At 39.3% G+C, this 15,038-nt stretch overlaps 1 protein-coding gene across 1 annotated transcript in view; it reads left to right on the top strand.

Moving 5' to 3' along the window:
- Window positions 1-15,038, top strand: part of Naa15 (N-alpha-acetyltransferase 15, NatA auxiliary subunit) — a 64,033-nt gene that overhangs the window by 12,346 nt on the left and 36,649 nt on the right. Inside the window, exon 2 of the mRNA XM_048424939.3 lies at window positions 12,731-12,815. Coding sequence (XP_048280896.1) covers window positions 12,731-12,815 — 85 coding nt within the window. The remainder of the gene's footprint in view (window positions 1-12,730; window positions 12,816-15,038) is intronic.

The following is a 15,038-nucleotide window of genomic DNA, read 5'->3' as shown; positions in this document are numbered from 1 at the left end:
TATAAGATGAACAAAACCTTAATTGAGGTAATTTGGAGTATCCATTAGATTTGTTGAGGAAACTGTAGGGTGTGTGAGTTTTTTGATGTTTTATCTTTGTACAAAAGGAGAAATGAAAGTTTGTGTTTCTAAATGCAGAGCTGGAGTAGGGTACATAGTCTTAGGATGGATTTTCTACTTTCAAACACTTTGCTGTACCAGGTGACTAAATAGCAATCTTCGTTCCTTCCCCATGATAATAGGGTCTACTTGAAATGGTATTGTTGGTTTTTCAGAGAAATTTCATTGACTATTCACAAAATCTCCTTTGATTTTTAATGTTTCAAGACTGCATCAAAATGAAGAATGAAGTAAACTGTAGTATTTATTGAAAATCTTTTTTTGAACCAGGATGATAGTTTTGTTTGTTTTTGTTTTTATATATTGATGGGTCTAACTTAACTTGTAACATTCCTTTAAAAATTTGTAAGATAGGTAGTTCTTACAATTACGTTGTTCAAAGTATCTTTCTCATTGCTTTGTATATGTTCTTTCTATATCAGGGCATAAATGTTCCTAAAAGACATTATATTATGAAAGTTCAGAATAAAAACTACAGGGTATATGGGGAAAATGGACCTGGCACAGCGTTACAAATACAAAAAAGGTGGTACATGTCTATACAGTCTTAATAATCCACTCTGGAAGCCAACTTCCAGACTGGCCTGAGCGACATAGAAAGACCCTATCTCAAAAATCAAGTCCCCAATAGCAGCAAAATAGGACTTTAATAAAAATGATAATATACGGGGATTGATGAAATAGCACAGTGGTTAAAATGCTTATTCTATCAGAGGACATGAATTCACATCCAGGCACCCACTTGAGGTAGCTAACAAATTGCCTCTAATTCCAAGGAACCGTACAACAGTCGTACAAGACCACACACACATTAAAATAAAATGACTCTTTTAAAAAGGTAGCACAGATTTACATATGTAAAATAATTAACAAATACCTAAATACTATAAGAAAATGATGCTTTTTTTTTTTCATGGAAAAACACTTCAAGCTAGCTTGTTTTGGAAGTGAGCATCTGAAGGAGTATAGTTTGCCAATTACTGTGAAGTGGTAGGTGTTTTGAAATCTGATACAAGGTAGTATCAGATGTGGGTAGATGTGGCATAGTTTGTCTCAGAGTACACAGGGTGAACTGAGGTAGCTGGTAGATGTTTGATGGCTTTGCAACAGTGTGCTGTGCATGCCCACAGGACTTGCTTCAACTGGTTGTTTTCTGTGTCACTTAGTTTTTTGGAAGTTGAAATCCCACAGAAGCAAACATAAAATTTTAAGAGATTAAGACATCCCCTAATATATTAATTCTAGTGGAGCCAATGTGTATATTCAAAACAAGCTTTAGAGTTTGCTGTTCCCTGCCTAACAACACTGTAGTGTTGTCAGAGGCCACTAGATTCCCAGCTGTCCTAACTCGAAATAATCACACATAAGCTATATATTATATGCAATACTCTTTGGTCAATAGCTTAAGCGTTTTTCTAGCTAGCTCTTATATCCTAAATTAACATATCTACATTAATCTGTACATCATCATGAGGTTGTGGCCTAGTGGCAAAGTTTCAACTGACTTCAGTGGAGGCATCTGACTCCTGTGACAGCTACATGGCTTCTCCCTGACTCCGCCTACTTTCTCCCAGCATTCAGTTTAGTTTTCCCCACCTAGCTCTATTTTGCCCTGTAACAGGCCAAAGCAGTTTCTTTATTCATTAACCAATAAAAGCAATACATATACAGAAGGACTTCTCACACCATTTTCCCTTTTCTATTCAAATAAAAAGGAAGGTTTTAGCTTTAACATAGTTAAGTTACATATAACAAAACAGGTACCAAGCAAGAATTATAGTTGCAACATTTATATCTACTTTATCTTTTATCATCACTAAGTAAAACTATAATTATAACTATTTTTCAACTCCATCAAAGACTCCAGAAGGATATAATATTATCTAAATAAACAGGAAGTGCATTGTGAACAACTTCCAAAACTCTAGAATTAACAGAGACACCTTGCTGCCTGGACAGTAGTCATCCAAAGTTCTGTACCATTGGGGCACCTGTCTTCAGCCTGCAGGCCCATAGTATCTGGCAGACTTTTTTCCATGAAGCAGGAAATTTCAAAGACAGTTTGGACTATATTGGCAGTTTGTCAGTCACTTTCTTCTGTATCCTGTAGAATGTCTGGCAGACCTTTCATGAAACAGGAACCCTGAAGGATTGTCTCATCTTTAGGCAAGTTCAGCAGTCATTTCCCTGTGGGTCCTGCATATGCAGTTCATACAGCATAACATCAAGCAGTCCAGGCAAGAGCTATTTTTTGCTCAAATGGCTAGCAAACTCTATAAGGAGCCTCCTCAATGCCCATCATTCTCTTGAAGTAGATTGGTGTTGCCAGGAGCAAATGTTTCTCATTGTTAAGAAAAGACCTAAGTTTTTAAAATATTTTAAATGCCATATTTGGTAGTCTTTGAAAGATTTGAAGAATAACTATTCATCTGAACTATATCTCTGTACATCTAGAAAACCTAACTAACATGACTACAAGCTTGGCTATTATAGATTACTATTATCCTGTATTTCTTAATTATATATTACATTTTTAAATGAGATGCCCAAACACAATAACCTTAATCAAGAGCAGAAATATACACATGACAAAATTGACCTAAAATTTGTATCACTAGACCAAGATCCATACCAATGCAAAGTATTCATATCTATAGCATTGTAGAGACCATGGACTTTGTGTGGGCTCTTCTGTCTATGCTGGGCCTTGACCCTCTTGTGTGTCGTTTCTGAGACATATTCATGTTCTTTGCTAGTTGCTACTGTCAATGTATATGATAATGCATTTCTCTCTTCTACCCTTTGTCTCCTCCTCCTCCTCTTCTTCTTCTTCTTGAGTTTTAGGAAGAATTTTTCTTTCCTTTCTTCTTTTTTTTCCTTTCTTTTGTTTTGTTTTTTATGTTTGGTTTTTTGTTTGTTTGTTTTTGTTTTTCGAGACAGGGTTTCTCTGTAGCTTTCGAGCCTTTCCTGGAACTAGCTCTTGTACACCAGGCTGATCCCGAACTCACAAAAATCTGCCTGCCTCTGCCTCCCGAGTGCTGGGATGAAAGGCGCGTAGCACCACCGCCGCCCAGCTTTGTTTTTGTTTTTTGGTTTCTTTCCTTTTCTCTTTCTTTTCTTTTCTTTTCTTTTCTTTTTTTTCTTTTTCTTTTTGTTTTTTTTGAGACAAGGTTTCTCTCTGTATCCTTGGCTGTCCTGGAACTCACTCTAGATCAAGCCGGCCTCGAACTCTTAGAGATCTGCCTGCTTCTGCCACATGAGAGCTCGTATCAAAGGTGTGTGCCACCGCTGCACGTTCTTCTTTACATGCGACTTTAATAAATTGTATCTGTGTCTCTTTATTTGTTTGCTTGCTTGTTCATTTATTTATTTTTGAGATGGTTTCACTGTGTAGCCCTGGTTGTCCTGGAACTTGCTCTGTAGACCAGGCTAGCATTAAACTTAAAGATCTGCCTTTTGATCTAGGATCAAAAGGTTGTTGTGGCTACCAACCACTTCAAGCCTTCCTTTTAAGTAAGATACCTCCTTTTCTCTCTGAAGCTATATGTTGCTAAAAAAAAAACCCAAAAAACTGTAACCTTTATCTTAACAGATGTTCATAGTCGTTTGTGACTTCCCAGTAGACAAAGCTAACTCTATTGTGTGTGTCAGATCTCCTGTCCGATAGGGGACCTGTCTTTTTGAGAGCAAATTTCAGATACTGTTAATAAGTGCAGTGTGTGTAGGACCCTGCTTTGTTGTTCTTTGGACAGTTGCATTGAGTTTCTTTGTCGTAGATATATGTGCACGTATCTGAAAATTCAGGTTTTCAGTTGTTTTATTTATGTTGTATGGTCAGCTGTGGTTCTAGTGAGTCTTTCTCTGTCCAGCCTTCCAACTCCCAGATAGCCACAGGGAGATTTCTTATTAATTATGAAAACTTGGCCGATAGGCATGTTTCTAACTAGCTCTTATAATTTAAATTAACTTACATACATTTCTTTTAATTTACATTCTTTTACTTGGCTTGGTAACCTTTACTTTCTAATGCCCATGCTGCTTGTTCTGCATCCTGGCGTCTCCGCCTTTCTTCTTTCCAGTGTCCTCCCTGTCCCGAAAATCCTGCCTAGCTATTGGATTTCAGCTTTTTATAAACCAATCCTAGTGACACATCTTCACAGTGTTTAAAGGATTATCCTACAACAAATGGTTGGTTATATTTGTTCTTTCTGGGCCTGTATTGTTTTAAGAAATTTAATTTTTGTTTATGTATAAACATGGATACATGTATAACTAATGAATTTATGTGTGTCACGTGTGTATAGGTGAAGTTATGCTCAGTTGTGAGCTGCCTGATGTAGATTCTGGGACCTGGAGCTGTGTCCTTGACAAGAACAATAAGCTCTTTTTAACCACTGAGCTTTTGTTCAGCCTGCACCTGAACTGTTCTTTTGTAGGATTTGTGGATTGTTTATTAGAGGGCAGTAAATTTCTTAGACTTCATCTTTATTGTATGTTTTGCCTGAAAACAACAAAATTTGATTTAAAATAATCTTTAATTCAAGTTCTCTATAACTGAATTGTTGGTTATAGTTATGTTTTTGTGTCCTGTTCAAATTTATTTTTTGCAAAAATTTCATGTAATTATGAAGTTTGTTATGGCTGACTTTGAATCATACCCTGAGTTTTGTAGGTAATACTAACATTTTGTAGAAATCATAAAATTCCACTTCAGCTAGCTAACCCTCCTGCCCACCATTCCTTCTCAGTTTCTTTCTTTTCTAGGTTGTTCTTAAACTTACTTTGAAGCCAAAGCTGGTTTTAAAATATATTTTTATTATTCCCCAGCCTTCTAAGTCATTCACTGTGTCACTGTGTTTGACACCCTCCCCACATACTAGCTTGCTTTTTTTTTTCTTCTTTTTTGAGACAGTTGCTCTGAGTAGCTCTGGCTGTCCTGGGACTCAAGAAACTGATGCCTGGGCTGGAGAGATGGCTCAGTGGTTAAGAGCACTGGCTGTTCTTTCAGAGGTCCTGAGTTCAATTCCCGGCAACCATATGGTGGCTCACAACCATCTGTGATAAGATCTGGTGCCCTCTTCTGGCCTGCAGGCAGAACACTGTAAACATAATAAATAAATAAACCTTAAAAAAAAAAGAAGCTGATGCTTGTCTCTGCTGGGCTAAAGGTTATCTTGATCCCATTCTTTGAGTCCTTTCACATCTGCCCCCTGTCCCTGTATTCCCCCACAATAAAACAAAAATCGAGAGAAAAAAAATAAAATGAGAAAACGGGAAATAATGGAAACTGCAGTATGATCCAACAAGTCATGCTGTACACCCCTTTGTCCATACATCTCTACTTGCAAGTGTTCATTGCAAAGAGTCATTGATCTAATTTGAGGCCCTTGGTCTCCACTACATGTTTGATGCTGGGCCCCCATCTCTTCCTGGACATCTCACTGGCGCCCTGTATTGTGGGCGTCCTGCAGCTTTGGGTCTGTGAGTCAAGTCCCTTCACGTAGAACATAGATGGGGTGGATGTTGGGGCAAGTCAAGTCATAACCCTGGGTCTTGACCTGGTCCTGGGTTGTTGGTCTACCAGATGGGAATGGCAACAGCTCTTTCATGGTCACAGTTTTGGGGCTGACTCACCTATACTTATGCTAATAGTGTTGGTTCTATTGTACTACCCTGGCACTCTTTCTCTCTCTCTCTTTTAACTACTACGTTTTCTTTCCTTTTAAAATAATTTTTATGTGTAGTGGTGTTTCCTGCATATATACTGTTGTGAGGGTGTCAAATCCCCTGGAACTGGCATTTCAGACAGTTGTGAGCTGCTATGTGGGTTCTGGGAATTGAACTGGGTCCTCTGGATGAACAGCCATCTCTCCATCCCCTATTTTTCCTTTTTTAAAGATTTATTGGCGGGACAGTGGTGGCTCATTCCCGTAATCTCTGCACTCAGGAGGCAGAGGCAGGCATATCTCTGAGTTCGAGGCCAGCCTGGTCTACAGAGCGAGTGCCAGGACAGGCTTGAAAGCTACACAGAGCAACCCTGTCTCGAAAAACAAAAACAAAAAGATTTATTTATTAATATGCTGTTTGCATGTGGATGTTTTGTCAGCATGTACATCTGCACACCAAAAGAGCCTCCAGCCTCCTTTCACTTCTTTTTTCTTTCATCTTCTTTTGACTCTTGACTTTTCTTTCAAATAACATAATTTAATGCCAAAAAGAAAAGAAAGACCTGGTGAAATCTGACATGTTTTATGTTGAGTGTGAATGTAGTACCAGAAAAAGCTTGTGACAGCTGTCACCCTTAGTTCTGCTGTTAGTAAAATTGAATCTGTGGTTTTTCACTTTTGAGCTCCAAACCTAGAGGAAAAAAACAGTGGCTCACAGCCTGGCGGTGGTGGTATATGCCTTTAATCCCAGTATTCAGGAGGCAGAGGTAGGTGAATGTAAGTTCAAGGCCAGCCTGGTCTGCAAAGTAAATTCCAGTGCATCAGAACTGTTATATAGAGAAACCCTGTTTAGAAAAACCAGAGAAAGAAAAAAAAAAAGATCTCAGATTCTACAAAAGTATTAGTGTGAAATTTCCACAGATCCTTCTATATTATTCTGGTACTATATGCTTGTTGCTTAAGAAATATTAAGATGTGCTACTCATATTGATGCACACCTAATCTCAGGGCTAGGGAGGCAGAGACAGGTGAATCTCTGAGTTTGAGGGCAGTCTGGTGTAAATATTGAGTTCTAGGCTAGCTCCATGGTGAGGCTGTCTCCAAATATGTGTGTGTGTGTATATGTGTGTGTGTGTGTGTATATATATAGCATTTTGTTTTATAAACTGCTAATAACATTTTTATAAACTGTACTTAGAAGAATTAGATGTATTTCAATTCTTCAGTTTTTTTTTTTTGAAACATGACTTTTAAAATATGAGAACTTTGTGTTGGCTTCAGAGAGTGGTCCAGAGAATTAAGGAGACTTGAAGCTTTCGTGTAAGGAACAGTTAAAAGAACAAAGATTTTTGGTTGAATTAAGCAGTGTGAGAGAGGAGAAACTCTAAAAATCTTATACTAAGCTAGACTCAGTTGTGAAGTTAAAAGGAGATACTGTTTAGATCAGTTCCTAAAATTATTTTGCTAAATGCTGGCATTCGGCACGAGCTGTGGTCACTTTCAACAGATGAGATTTAAGATCTCTCTTTTTCTTTTTCTTTTTTAAAAAAGCACATTTATTTATTTATTTATTTACTATGTATACAATATTCTGTCTGTGTGTATGTCTGTAGGCTAGAAGAGGGCACCAGACCTCACTCATTACAGATGGTTGTGAGCCACCATGTGGTTGCTGGGAATTGAACTCAGGACCTTTGGAAGAGCAGGCATTTGCTCTTAACCACTGAGCCATCTCTCCAGCCCTTAAGATCTCTTCAGATTAAAGGATACTCTAAAATATAATCTTGACTTGTTAAATCTTCCTTTGGTGGGTCTATTTTGGGGTGCTCAAGGTCTCACTATGTGGCTGTGACTAGCATGGAACTCAGGGAGATCTGCCTTCCTCGCTCTCCTGAGTGCTGAGATTAAAGGCATGCACCTCCATACCTAGTCTTAAGTTTTCCCACCCCACCCCTGAGACAGGGTTTCTCTGTGTAACAGCTCTGGCTATCCTGGAAATTGCAGACCAGACTGGCTTTATATTCACAGAGATCTGTCTGCCCCTGCCTCCCAAGTACTAGAATCAAAGACATGAACTACCATGCTTGGCTGCCTGCCTGCCTGACCGTCCGCCATCCTTTTCTCCCTTTCTTCCTTTTTTTTTCCTGTGTTTGTGTGTGTGTGTGTATGTGTGTGTGTGAGAGTGAGTGTGACAGGGTTTCTCTGTATAGCTTTGAAGCCTGCTCTGTAGACCAGGCTGGCCTTGAACTCAGAGATCCGCCTACCTCTGCCCCCAGAGTTGGGATTAAAAGCATGTGCCATCACTGCCCGGCCAATGCCCGACTTTTAAAGACTTATTTTGATGGTATATGTAGGAGTGTTTTGCCCGAATGTATATAAGTTTATGCAGTGACTGTGGAGGCTAGAAGAGGAACTTCTGATCCTCCGAAACTGGGGTTACATATTGGTTGTGCTGGGAACTGAACTTAAATCTGCAAGAGCAGGAAGTAACTTAAGCACTGAGCCATCTTTCCAACCTACATTGTGGGTTTTGATGCCCCATTTTCAAGGCATTATACTGCTGTCATGTCATAAAGATAGTGGGCACCCTTTGTGAGTAAGTCTTAGTTCAATGTCTCACCTCTACATGGCTTCTTTTTATTACCATTCTATAGCCAAGTTGAGATTTTCCTGTTTGAATGGTGATGATTATGTTTAGCAGATCAGTTAGGTTTAAACTGCAAGTCCTAACTCTTATGGGATGTGATTCTAATGTCAGTTCATTTTTGAAAACCCTCCTGTTTCTACTTTGGTCTATTGCTCATAAGCCTCTCCTCACCTCATGGCCATACTGTTCTTGCAGCTCAAATTTCTTTTTTTTTAAATTTTTTTAAAAATTTATTTATTACATATACAATATTCTGTCTGTGTATGTCTGCAGGCCAGAAGAGGGCACCAGACCTCATTAGAGATGGTTGTGAGCCACCATGTGGTTGCCGGGAATTGAACTCAGGACCTTTGGAAGAGCAGGCAATGCTCTTAACCACTGAGCCATCTCTCCAGCCCCTTAAATTTATTTAATACTATTTTTATGTGCTTTGGTGTGAGGGTGTCAGGTCCCCTGGAACTGGAATTACAGACAGTTGTGAGCTGCCATGTGGGTGCTGGAAATTGAACCTGGGTCCTCTGGAAGAGCAGCCGGTGCTCTTAACCACTGAGCCATCTCTCCAGCCCCAGCTCAAATTTCTTAATGTGAATAGGATCAGATCCAGGCACACAGAGTTTAGGGATAAACAACTTTGTATGGTTGCCTTCACTGTTCTTTTCTTGTGTTCTTTCTGAGTTGTTGGTTCTTCTTTTCATCCTCTGGCTAGAAAGCTTGGGCTTTAATTATTCTGCTGTATGGTGTACTTTTGAGACTGTGCTTCTGGCCAGAGGTTAGTTCATTTTTTTTTTTTTTTTTTGTTACCAAAGAAGTAGCTTTTGATTTCTGATATGAACAGTTTTGCCAGGTACTTTCATTCCAGCACATGGGAGGCAGAGGCAGGCGGATCTCTGTGAGTTTGAGACTGGTGTGGTCCACAGAGTAAGTTCTAAGACAGCTAGGACTGCTAACTCAGAGAAACCTTGTCTTAGAAAACAAACAAATAAAAAAACACCTCATTAAACATTGCTTATTGGCCTTGTGTATATCTTTTCAGGTGTTTTTTTTTTCTTTTCATTTTAGAGTCAGGGTCTCCCTGTGTAATAGTAGCTAGCCTGAACTTGCTATGTAGACCACGCTGGCCTCAAACTCACAGAGATCCATCTGTTTCTACCACCCAAATGTTGGGGCTAAAGGCATGCACCACCACACCAGCAAATTTTAATTGTTTTTATTTGGGGAGGGGAATTTTAAAATTACATTTTAATGTAGGCCCTAGCATGTGTGTTTGTGTGCACATGCATGCATGGATGCTCTTATAAAAACTGGGGAAGAGAGCCTGAGGGAATTGCTCAGTAGGTAAAGCGCATGTTATCCAAGAATAAGAGCCCTAGACCCATGTCTGGATGGGAGGTAGCAGCCCACCTGGAATTCCTACTCTTCAAAGATGGCCCCAGGGGGTCCCTTTTTTGCATTTTAAAGGTTTATTTGATTATAAAACTGGATAATAAAAAGGTGAAATAAACTGGGTGGTGTGGTGGTGCATGCCTTTAATCCCAGCACTTAGGAAGTAGAGGCAGGTGGTTCTCTCTGAGTTCGAGGTCTACAAAAGTTCCAGGACAGCCAGGGTTACACAGAGAAACCCTGTCTTGACCCCCCCCCCATTAGTGTCTGTTAATATGGTAGTGTGGATTGTATATGTAAGTAGGTCTGCATATTGGAGAATAGTAAGCTGCTCTGTTGGCTTAAGCCAAAGATAAATCTTTGGGGAATAACCTGGGCATGATTTATCCATCACACTGAGTGTTTGGCAGTGGAAAAACAGTGCTTTCAGTAGCAGGAAATGAAAAAAAAAGTACATTAGAAAGAGAGTGAGTGCAGAGTTCATTCCTGAGAACTTGGCGCGTTCTCTGCTCCACAGACTGAGTGAGCGAGCAGCCACAGAGGCTTGGAGCTATGACTTAAGACAGGACATTTCTGCTATATTTCAGTAACATAAAGAGCAGAGAGAGCAAAAGCATTGTGCTGCTTCTGGGTGTGCAGAGATACAGAGTTGGTGGTGGGAAGATACTTAACCTGAGCAGTGACAAGAAGCTCTTTTAAAAAGACCTCTCCTACATCTTACCAAGCCGACTTAGAGCCAGAAGTCCCTCTTTTCATGTCTAGGAACTCAGAGCAGGTTCATGGACTATATGCTTAAGACCTGGCCTATTAAAAAGCCTCTGGGTAAAGGGGAACAACTTTTGAGTAACAATTACAGTGACCCAAGAAGTAGAAACCTGGTTCGAGTTATAAACCTGGGTGACCCACACAGCTAGTTCTACCACTGTTTACCAGAGAATAGGGACAAGGCAGGCTTAGTGTCTGTGCCCTGCCTCATTATGAAACTGGAAAGAGATAGGATTGACTTGGCTCCCCATTGACTGCACAGACTAGGAACACCTCATCCTACGCCCTGACACGGGACTTCAGGGCACACTTTGTTGTCCCCCCCCCCCCCCCCCATTCCTCCAGCTCTGAGGCAGGATGGGCTGCCTGAGCAGCGCTGTGTGGAAAATGACCTAATCAAGCTCAGGCAAAGACCACATAGATTGTCGTACAGCTACCTCATTCTCTTTCCCTTATTTAAAAAAATTATTCTTTCTTTGGTTATCTCATATATTAACACAGTGTATTTAGATCATACATAACTCCTCAACCCCTCCTTCAATTCATCCTGTAGCATTTCCCTCCCCTTCCCACCCCACTCATAACTAGCTAAGTCTACTTAGTGCTGCTCCTGTACCCCGAAGCAGTCAGTCTATCATGGGCCCTCTAGTGGTGTTTAACTGCTGCTCCTCAGTTAGATGTGGGACTTGAGTAAATCTCTTTCCTCTCCATGCTGGAGTGTTGACTGGTTTAATCTTGTGCCAGGCAGCTTTAATTAATATCTAGCTTCAGTTTAATGAACTGGCTTTGTTCTGCCCAAAACACAATTATCCTGTAACTAGGAATGGGTCTCCCTGCTGAGTGTTAAGATCATTTAAGGTTATTTTGTTATATTTCCTTTATCTTCCCTCCCCTTCTCTCTCTCTCTGACTTGTTTTTTAAAGATTTTTGTTATGTTTTGTGGGGGGGAGAGAAGTTTGAAAGCTGCAAGAGACAGGTATCGAGTTAAATATAAAGGCAAATAATAGAATAGCAGTGGATTTCTCAGCTCTGAAAATCCAAAAGGCACAGACCAATATATATCAAAGTCTGAAAGACAATAACTGCTGATTTAGCATAGTCATCTTCATAATTGAAGGAAAAAGATATCACTAAAGAAATTTTACTTGATCACTTTTAGTGGCACTGCAAAAAATATTTAAAGGAATCCTAAACATTGGAAAGAAAGACAAACACATCCCAGAGGACTCAAGATGCTATTAGAACCTAAATAAGGATTAGGAAAATATCAAAGAAACCAGTGCAGCACAGTGGCAGGCCTAGCTCTTGAAATCTTTTGTTGTTGTTATTTTTCGAGACAGGGTTTCTGTAGTATGAGGAGGAGTGGGCCGCTTCCCGCAGCCCAACTTGCTTACACTGGGGCAGGGGCTGCTTGTCCTCTTGGCCACCTGGCTAGCTTGTGCCTGAAATAATCACAAGGAAATCTGTATTAATTAAATCACTGTCTCACCATTAGCTCTGGTCTCCTATTGGCTAATTTTTACATCTTAATTTAACCCATTTTTGTTAATCTGTGTATTACCATGAGGTTGTGGTTTACTGGGAAAGATTTAGCATGTCTGACTTTGGCAACTCTCTCCACCCCTTTTTTTTTTTTTGCATTTTGTTTTATCTACTCCGCCCACCTAAGGGCTGCCCTATCAAAAGGCCAAGGCAGCGTCTTTATTCAACCAGTGAAATCAACACAAATACAGAAGGACCTCCTACACCAGATTTCTTTGTGTATCTTTGGCTGTCCTGGAATTAGCTTTTGTAGACCAGGCTGGTCTCAAACTCACCGAGATCTGCCTGCCTCTGCCTCCCAAGTGCTGAGATTATAAAGGCGTGCACACTTCACCCCCAGCTTAGCTTTTTCAAATCTATATTTTTTATTATGTCCTGCTTTTAATTTTTGTATTTAAACATTTCAACTTTTGGTGTTAGATAGAGCTTTGGGTATGCTTGGTAAGTGCTCTGCCACTTAGTTATGTTCTCATCCCCTTTTGGTGAGTATTTAGGGGGACTTAGAAGAATCTGAAAATAATGTTCTGTTTAATAGCATAAAAATTTAACAATGAACTTAGAAAGTTTCTGCATTTATTGTTAAACTGACATACTTTTTTTTTTTTGACAGAGATGTTATGAACATAAACAGTATAGAAATGGATTGAAGTTCTGTAAACAAATTCTTTCCAATCCCAAATTTGCAGAACATGGAGGTAAGGACAAAAACTGTGTACCTTTAATTAGATTTGGCATTATTGAATGACTGTCTGGCTTTCCTTACTTTGCTGTTACCCAGCTGTCTTTATTTTCCAGAGTATACCATTAACTCTTATGAGAAGATAAAACTTAATACTAAATGAATTTTGAGTTAAATACCAAGAAAATGATTGCACATTTAGTTTGTTTTAGTTTCTTTTTTTCAGTATTAGCTCTTCTAGTAGAGCCAGTGGAAAGGCAGAAGAGCCCATTTAGGCCGGATGCTTGTTTTAGTTAATATGTTCATAAGAATATTTTACTTTAGAGCATGCAGCTTGAAGAGTTTTATTCTTTACCATAAGCTGTTCAGAATGTGACCATTTAGTTACTTATTTATATGTATCTTAATTAGCTTACCACTGAGTCATGTTTAAAACATTTGTATTTACATCCAGATGTATAACTTTTGTCTGAATAATGATAGGTGGTTAGATTCTTGTAGAACAATTGGTGAGTATGTGACTAAACTTGTAAAGAAATAAACGGAAAATAGCATTTTTGGGGTCTGATTTTTTTTTTTTATAGATTTGGGAAACATGACTCATTTAGTAATTAATTGACATTGTGTATCGAGGAGTGGAGAATGACAGTTTACTCTTTAAGTTTTCACCATTCCTTCTCTTGCATCTTGTTTCCCTATGCTGGTGGTTATACTTATGCTGCAGTTTGGAGATAGAATCAATGAGAGTAAAAATCCTTAAATTGATCTCCGTTTCTTACTGATACCTAACTTCAGCCAGGCGGTAGTGGCACACGCATTTAATCCTAGCACCCAGGACACAGGCAGATGGATCTCTGTGAGTTTGTTTAAGATATCCCCCTAAAAATCACTTTCAGGCTGGGCAGTGGTGGTGCATGGCTTTAATCTCAGCAGAGGAAGGTGGATCTCTGTGAGTTCGAGGTCAGCCTGGTCTACAGAGAAAGTTCCAGGACAGCCAGAACTAAACAGTGAAACCCTGTCTCCCTTTTTCCCTTCCCCCACAAGAGAAAGAAAACCGATCTTCAGTTGTTATCTGGATAGTAGGTTCTTTTATATTCCATTTCTCAAGTATTTGTTCTGGTAATGGAACTCCTAATTTCATCATGGTAGTTTCATTATCAGAAAAGTGTCATATCTCATAATTTTAGAGCAGTTTTCTCTCTTTTTCTAAAACATTTTAGGAAGAAAGAACATCTTCATATCATAACAGACTGAAATTAAGTTGAATATGAAGTATCACAGATTCACTGGAGATATTTTTAAACAGATAACACCTTTGGGCTTTATTTGTTAGTTTGTGAGAACAAAGTTCATGCTGGTTTTTAATCCATGGCCCTCCTGCCATCTTTATCTAAATGCAAGGGTTACTTGTGCACACAACAGCATCTGGGCCTTTACATATCTTTATTCTTTCTTCCCTATTTCTTCTCTATAGTTTCTCTCTCTCTCTCTCTCTCTCTCTCTCTCTCTCTCTCTCTCTCTCTCTCTCGACAGATTTCTTGTGTAGCATTGGCTGTTCTGGAATTTGTCTTGTAAGCCAGTCTGGCCTTGAACTCTCAGAAATCTGTACATATCTGTTAGGATTAAAGGCTTGCACTACCACCACCTGGCTATATCTAAAATTTGTTCTTAAAAAGTAGGCAAATCCCCAGGTGATGGTGCTTTTAATCCCAGCACTCAGAAGGCAGAGGTAGATGGGTCTCTGAGTTTGAGGCCAGCCTGGTCTACAGAGTGAATTCCAGGACAGCTAAGACTATACAGAAAAACCATGTCTTGAAAAAAAAAATTAGGTAAATCATAATATTTCTGTTTTAACTCTCATAGGATTATGCATTATAAAAATTAGGTATACTTTCCTTTTTTGAAAAGTGTATTATTTCCCATAATATTCTTTTTAAAAATTGATTTACTTTTGCCATGCAGTGGTGGTATACGCTTTTGATCCCAGCATTTGGGAGGTAAAGGTAGGCGGATCTCAGTGAATTTGAGGCCATCCTGGTCTACAAAACGAGTTCCGGGACAGCTCAGACTGTTACATAGAGGAATGCTGTCTTGAAACCCCCCCCTCAAAAAAAAGAAAGAAAAATCCTACTTTTGAAAATTTATTTTTACTTTATGTACATTGGTGTTTTGACCATGTGTTTGTCTGTGTGAGGGTGTCAGAGGCCCTAGGACTGGAGTTATAGACAGGTGTGAGCTG

The sequence above is a fragment of the Myodes glareolus genome, chromosome 20, assembly GCF_982192425.1.
Source record: "Myodes glareolus chromosome 20, mMyoGla1.1, whole genome shotgun sequence".
Classification (NCBI taxonomy): Eukaryota; Metazoa; Chordata; class Mammalia; order Rodentia; family Cricetidae; genus Myodes; species Myodes glareolus.
This window is presented reverse-complemented; position numbering and strand designations above follow the sequence as displayed.